Below are 7,528 nucleotides of genomic sequence, written 5' to 3' on the forward strand. Positions count from 1 at the left end.
TCAGCTAACAGAGGCGTGAGGCTTTGCGGCCATTTCCTATTTGCTGTCAGAAGGTCCAGCCTCAGAAGACTTAATACACCAGCTAGCTCAGTGTTCCAGAAACTCCTCCCTGAAGTGGTAATGACAAAAGCACTAATCAATCCTAAAAAAAAGTGTTCCCCAGCACATGCATATTGGACCCTTAAAATGAGGAGACAATTTTTACATTACATGAAGGGGATGTGACATCTTAAAATGGTAATGGTGTTTATGGGACTCATTTTCTGTAAATAGCTGAATCATGGTAGATAATCTGACACTGTTTAGTCTTCTTAAATACTATCTAACATTTGAATAAATAATACTAACATTTGAATAAATGTTCATTCTGCAAAACTAGCATTTATCTGTTTGGTTCATCTGAAATGAACTTAAAATTGTAGAGTTCTATACTTATCAGGTCATGTACTGACTTCTTGAAAGGGGGGTATAACACAAAACTGCAAAGTAATATTAATCCACATATTTCAAAAACCTACAATCTGGAAAAACCATACCCTGTTACCAGATCAAAAAACTAGTATGTGTTTAACCTGAAAACAAACCAACCCATAATCTTACAGAGCTACAAGCTAACCTGAAGTACTCTTTTAGCTAAAGCCAAAGGAGACTAGTAATACTTAACTTGTGAATATCTCAGTATAAATAACTCTCCCAAAACCTGAAAACCTTACCAACAGAACTTTATAGAAGTGAAATAACATTATATAAAATGTCACCAAACTAACAGAACTTATCATTTAAAGGACAGTAGGTAATTTCTGCTTAGTAAAGGAAAACACAATTCAACCTGAACAACCCCACTGCCTGCAGAGCACCCATGTCTGAGTATCCTAGGACATCCCCCCAAATGCACCTACCGTCCCAGCCAGAATGTCGTGGGGGCAGCAGTCCAGAAGGTGACTCTTGCAGACACGGTCATCTGTAAACTTGACCCTCTGTCTGGTTTCGTCTCCTGAAATTCATGTGTGGTTTTAAATAAGACAGTATTATCACATTAAGCACAAAAGCATATCTGGTACAATTCACCTGGATGATCTGCAGACTAGCAAATACTCTGAAAAGCTGACCTAGACGGTTTTTTTTTTTTTAACAACTGGAACAAAACACAGATGATTTTTGATGCTATGTATATCATGAAGACGCTTAATGAGATCTGACTCCGTCATTGTGCCAAAGAGATCAAAGAGTCAGAAGTAAAATGTTGAGCACCAAAAGGCCATTAGCCCCACACATACATGTGGGCCATGAGATACCAAAACCCATGCTAATCAGAGGGCCATGAATCACCACGTATGACTTAGAAGCTGGTAGTTTCCAACAAAAGCTACTTACTAATCATTTTGCTATAGACAAATGTATAGGCAATATTTTGCCCAGAATTATATGAAGAAAGCTTTCCCTTTCTATTACTGACTGATAAATAAGCTAGACTTAGTCTACCTCTCCCCCTTTAACCCCCACCCTTAAAAAAAAAAGAGTTGGCACCTGGGAGTCACTTTTAACAAGACAATACCAAGGGAAAAAAAGCAAAAAAAGGAACCAGGTTAGTCAATACACACTGTGAGTTCCAACAATACTGTACCCATCTGCATTCTTCAAGACCTCAGCTGCAGAATTTTATGCCCGCTGTTGAAAAGTTTTAAAGGAAAAGTTTTCTTGCCCAACCTGCAGTAAGGAAGTCAGGGGAATGATACATAAAAGTAAAGGCAAAGTGGAATGTGACAGATTTTAAAGCTAATCTGTGTATATGACACAGAGCTGTGTAAAACTAAAGGAGGAATATATTTCAGGATTTGCAAGCATCCAGGATTAATGTAGTGTCTTTTTATTGAAAATGTTTTCTTTCTAAACTACACTTTTAAAGTTACTTGTGAAAAAAAGCAAACACTTTTTTGTTATAACAGCTTAAAAATTGGTTGTGACTCACGGCTCGATGAACATGAGGCTTTTCTGCAACTCCCTTGCAGATTGATGTAGGCAGGCAAAGATACACTGAACCTTTATAAATAAAATAGAGGGGCCACAATTGTTCAGTTTGTATGAAATAAAAATATGGGAAGCAATTCAAAAGCAACTCAATATACAAAGAAAGCTAAAAAGCACTTATTCACCTATGAAATAAAGTGCAATGAATCTGCACAGCCCTGCGAATGTGCCAGTGTGAACTTACAACTTCATTACTTCGGTAGAAAAGAAAACACAAACCACAGCAGGTACATAGTTTGCAAAGATCCAACCGCTTTCTCCTGAGACAACCATCATGATATTGCGTTCCTCCCTACAGCACAACCTACCTAACGACTGCCAAGCGCAGGCTAAACAGAAGCTCTCCAAGTGTGGCTGGGGAAAGGGGGGGCTGGAAAAGCACGCGGCAGGAACCCACGTTAGAAAAGCTCAATTTACGGCTCCCCTTACAATGGTACAGAACAACAACGGCAGGGTTTCCAGGCCCATCCGGCTCCCTCGGGTAGAGGAGCTCCGCCAGCCCGCTGCCAACGACCTGAGCCCACGCTGGCTGCAGCCCTTCGCCGACTCCTGGTTCGAGGAGAGGCGAGGGCCGCCGGAGGGCGGAGAAATCGCAGCAAGGTCAACCGGGAGGGGGCTGGCGCCCCACCGACAGCACGGGCTCCGAGGGAGGAGCCCGCCGGGGACCCACGCCGGCAGGGAAGGCTCAGACAAAGGCCCGGCGCCCGCGGTCGGCGCGCGGGGGAGGGGAGGGTGCCCGCGCAGGCGCAGACGGTCGCGGCCCCCGCCTCAGGCCGCCCGGCGGCCTCGCTTCGCTCCCGCCCCAGCCCTCGCCTGGCCGGCCGCCCCGACTCACCGTCCCGGGCCGTGCCCATGAGCTGGTCCAGCAGGGCCCGCATCTGCGCCTGGGCGGACATGGTGGCCGGCGGGAGCGGCAGGGGTGGCCGCGACGGCTTCTCTCAAGTGGCGGCAGCGGCGGCGGCAGCGGCGGCGGCAGCGGCAGCGGCGACGGCGACGAAAGCTGGTCCTGTCGGTCTCGAGCCCGCTTGCCTCCTTCTCGACGCGGGGAACGCCGGGAGGAAGTGCGTCGGCGCCGGCACGTGGCCTGCTGGGAAATGTGGTCTGAAGGCGGGCCTGACGTTCCGTTGCGCAAATTACGCAAACAAACTGCTCAGGAGGCGGGGCTAATTCCCTCCTTGATTTTACTCTGGAGCCTAAAACTTCCAAGCTCCACCTAGGCGAAACTGCAATAAAGGAAAATAAATTTAGACAGTCCCAAACAGGAAAATAAATCCCGTGTTTTCTTGCTCGTCGTGAACCTGTAAATATCATTTAGCTACTTTCAGACTATTTTTTTACACCTGTGAAAATGGTGCCTGACAAATGACTTTTGTGAAAGTTAAATTGAGCGTGGAATTAGGTTCTGTGACTACTACTTGCTGGTAGTCCTTCTCTGAGTTCACAGTGGCCTGGCCACTTCCAAGACTGACAGTGAACCTCTGACACATTCGTACAGCAGACAGTAGGGAACCGTAACTCCTACCAATGGAACTGTCCGTGTCTCCAGACGTGTATTGGAACATCTTGTCCACACTTGTCCTGACTGCAGTGTCCCCACACCCGAAGGCCTGCAGGAGCCCTGAGTGACTGACACGGGATCCTGAACAGCGTTGCCTTATATCCAGAAGTCCATTTTACGGTAAAGAAAGTCAAGTATTTATTTCTGTATAGTAAATCACTTCAAAACATAACAGTGTAAAGCAAAAGGGATTCATTATTTCTCATTTTTCGGCGGTGCTTAGGCAGGGATTAGCCGGCCCTGGGCTCCTTGCTCTGGGTGGTTTGGCTGGGTTCACAAAGTTGCTTGTGTGAAACTAAGCAAAGATCCAAGAAGATTGCACTGACATGCCCAGCCTCTCTGTGGTGCTCCATGCTGCTTCTATCTCTATATGTGAGATCATAACATTCTGAAGCCTAGCCCACATTGCTGTGGCAGCTGGTTGCCCCCAGGGAAGGAGTGGAAGCTGTCGGTCCTTTTAAGGCTCAGACCCCGAGAACTCTCCTTCTACCATTATCTGTTGGTCAAAGCAAGTCAAAAGGCCAATGCAGATTCAAGAAGAGGGAAAAACATGCTTTTTTTGTTTGTTTGTTTTTAGCTGCACTGGGTCTTGGTTGCTGTACGCCAGCTTTCTCCAGTTTTGGAGAGCAGAGACCACTCTCTTAATTGTGATCTGTGGGCTTCTCATTGTGGTGGCTTCTCTTGCTGCAGAGCACTGGCTCTAGGGTGCTTGGGCTTCAGAGGTTGCCGCTCTGGAGCATGAGCTCAGTAGTAGCAGTGCACAGGTTTAACTGTCCTGCAGAATGTGGAATCTTCCCAGATCAAGTATTGAACCCTTGTCCACTTCATTGGCAGGTGATTCTTAACCGCTGGACCGCTAGGGAAGTCCCAGATGCTACCTTCTGATGTGAGGACCAGCTTGTGTGTATAAAGATGGGATTTTTTAGTAGTCATATTTGAAGCCTCTGACTGCAGTCCCCAATACCTAAGTCATCCAAGGCTTTGGAATCAACGGTGGGAAGCCGTACCAACGTCTCACCACTGCTCTCAGTAGCCGCATCATGGAATTTGCACTTCTTGCCCCACCAAGAGGCTTCCCTTGTCATTGAGGCCTGACATGACCATGCACGCGCAAATCAGCAGCACAGGGGAATTATATTCTAGGTGATGAAACTTAAACTTGGACCAACTGGAGGTATAATTTGGTAGACAAATTTGTGACTTTTCCCATAACACTTCCAGCACCCACTGGCTACCTAGAGCCCAGGGACAGTCCTCTGGGAAAGCAAGGTGCCCAGCATAACACCACGAAGGGGCAATGGCCTGACACTGAGTTGGGGCGGTGACACCTACTCATTTGTGCTCTGCTCCTTCCATGCCTCACTGCTTTCCTCCCGTTCCTAATTCCCTGGGAATGAGGCCCTTAATAAGACAGTACCAAAGCGTTGCTGTCAAGCTCTGCTTTCTGGGGAACTAAAGCTAAAACGGCACTAAATCTAGATCTGCACTCAAGGAATGTGTGAAGGATGCCATTCAGAAAGAAAATTATCTCAAAAGACAGTCTGAGATGTATGAAGGAATGGTGAGCAAAAAGGAAAAAAAAATGGTGAACATGTGAAAATGAAAACAAAATCATATATATAATATATACTGACCTCCTCACACACTTCTTCAGAGCAGTTCTGAAGTTCAGAGCTTACTGTCTTCAGGGTTACTGTTTTCAGTAAATCCTAAGTAAGACTGAACTCACTGCTTTCTTATTATGTGTATCTGTGTTGCTGTTTTTTTAATTCAACATTGCCCAGAACTTCACCTCACTATCTGCAGTTTCTTTCTGTCCCTTCCTGCTCTAATAAGTGGGATTTTATGCAGCATTAAGATATTAATAAATCTTAGTTTAAAATTCTCCCTCAAAGAATGCATCAGGCCTATCTAGTTTATACTGGTGAAAAATCTGGTTTTCAACTCAACTTTTTTCTTCACACTTTCAAGTCCTTTTAATTAGGTGCTCTAAGAAGAGGTCAGAAGAGTAGGCAGGGTAGAGAAGCTGGTGCTTCTTAAGCGCCTTCCAGCAACCAGTCAGTCTTCATCCTCTGGCAGCTGGATCTTGCTGGGGTCGTGGAAGCAGTTGGATTCCATGACGGGGAGGCCATTGGCCTCTGGGTATTTCACAAGCCCCTCAGCTTCCCAGCAGGCCCATTGCTGCATCCTGTAGTCAGGCAGATAAACCACATTCAACCCAACTTTTTAAAGGAACAGATTATTCCAATCCACAAACCTCTCCAAAAAATATAAAAAGGTCACTGCCCAGTTCTTTCTGTGAGGCCAATAGAGTACTGATAACAAAACTAGACAAGGATAGTAAAATGAAGTGTGGTATAATCCAACCTCACTCATTAACATAGAGGCAAACCTTCTACACAGTATCAGCAAGTGAAATCTAGCAGCATGTGTAAGGGTAATAGACCATGAACAAATTGGTTTAATCTAGGAATACAAGGATCAATTATCTTTAGAAAGTTAATGGCATTTATTGCTTTAAAAGATTAAAGAAGAAAAACCACATAATCACCTTAAGAGATGCAGAAAAAAAAAAAGTTAATAAAATTCGATGCAAGTTGATGATGTTGACAAAGAATAAATCAATTGACCTGAGAAAGAAATGAAAAACTTTATTCAAGTCAATTTGAGGATTATAGCCCAGGAAGAGCATCTCAGAAAACTCTGAGGACGGTTAGAAGTCAAGGAAGAGTTATATAAGTTTTTTGAGACAGAGGGATGTTCATCAATGACATATTATTGACAATTTACATGGCAACCAGATCTAAGTGTCATCATGGCAGGTCATGTGGCCCTATACAAGATCAAGAAAGAATGTTATCTTTTAAGGAGTTATCTTGTTGGTGCCGGGAGAATGCTGCTCTTTATGGTTGAACTGGTATTCCATGAAGGGGAAGGCTGGTCCCTGTCTAACACAGATACACAATGCACAGTATGTGGGAAGAGGGGACCAAAGGACAGACAAGAACTTTTCATGTTTAAATTTTTCTTGTCTTGTCATAAAATATTAATTTTATTTCACAATGATATTAGGAAATCAGGAATAGAAGAAAACATTTCTAACCTGTTTTAAAAAAGAAAAATTAGTCGCTCAATCGTGTCCAACTCTTTGTGACCCCATGGACTCTAGCCTGCCACGCTCCTCTGTCCATGAGATTCTCCAGGCAAGAATACTGGAGTGGGTGGCCCATTGCCTTCCCCAGGGGATCTTCCCACCCTAGGGATTGAACCTGTGCCTCCTGCATTGCAGGCAGATTCTTTACCCTCTGAGCCACCAGGGAAGCCCAAACCTGTTAAAGAATATCTAAAAAAAAAAAAAAAAAAAAACTTTGTATTTTCTCAGAATATAATCATAGCATCTGAACAAAGACCATTTTCTTTCTTCTCCTTTGATCCTTAACTCTTTATTCTCTTTATTGTAACTGCGATCATGTGGCCCCAGCACACCGGAATACATACTGATTCCAGAAAGAAGCTATGAGCAAATAAGACTTCTCTCCCTTTCCCAGTGCTCCAAAGAAATCCCTAGTCCCCTGAGACTCTTCATATACTTAAAAGAATTGCGTTCGGGCTAAGTCACTTCAGTAGTGTCCAGGTCTTTGCAACCCTATAAACTGTAGCCCGCCAGGCTCCTCTGTCCATGGGATTCTCCGGGCAAGAGTACTGGAGTGGGGTGCCATGCCCTTCTCCAGAGGATCCTCCACACCCAGGGATGGAACCTGGGTTTCCTGCATTGCAGTCATTCTTTACCATCTGAGCCACCAGAGAAGCCTGGTGGAGAATTAGTTCTGTAATTATTTGTCTAGTTAATTGCTGTGATTCAAAAGTATAATAACTTGCCTTATCTTTCTGAGAGGGTCAAGTGGTTACAGCCTGGCTTAGGTGCCCAGGTACTGAGGAGAA

General features: G+C 44.7%; 1 protein-coding gene across 3 annotated transcripts in view; it reads right to left on the reverse strand.

The window, feature by feature from the left end:
* The window catches only part of LUC7L (LUC7 like), a 29,343-nt gene extending 26,217 nt beyond the window's left edge, over positions 1–3,126 (reverse strand). The window contains exons 1-3 of one of the 3 annotated variants that reach the window (XM_040229189.1): positions 2,864–3,091; positions 1,970–2,040; positions 900–994 (exon numbers count right to left, since the gene is read on the reverse strand). Coding sequence is in view for 1 of the 3 variants with exons in the window: in XM_040229162.1 (XP_040085096.1) it covers positions 900–994; positions 2,864–2,924 (156 nt within the window). In the remaining 2 variants the exon portion in view is untranslated. Of the gene's footprint in view, positions 1–899; positions 995–1,969; positions 2,041–2,336; positions 2,780–2,863 lie in introns of those variants that run through there. The other 2 variants (XM_040229173.1, XM_040229162.1) reach the window with 2 other exon arrangements.
* Positions 3,127–7,528: the final 4,402 nt, after the last annotated feature.

This window comes from Oryx dammah, unplaced genomic scaffold (assembly GCF_014754425.2).
Source record: "Oryx dammah isolate SB20612 unplaced genomic scaffold, SCBI_Odam_1.1 HiC_scaffold_2, whole genome shotgun sequence".
Lineage (NCBI taxonomy): Eukaryota > Metazoa > Chordata > Mammalia > Artiodactyla > Bovidae > Oryx > Oryx dammah.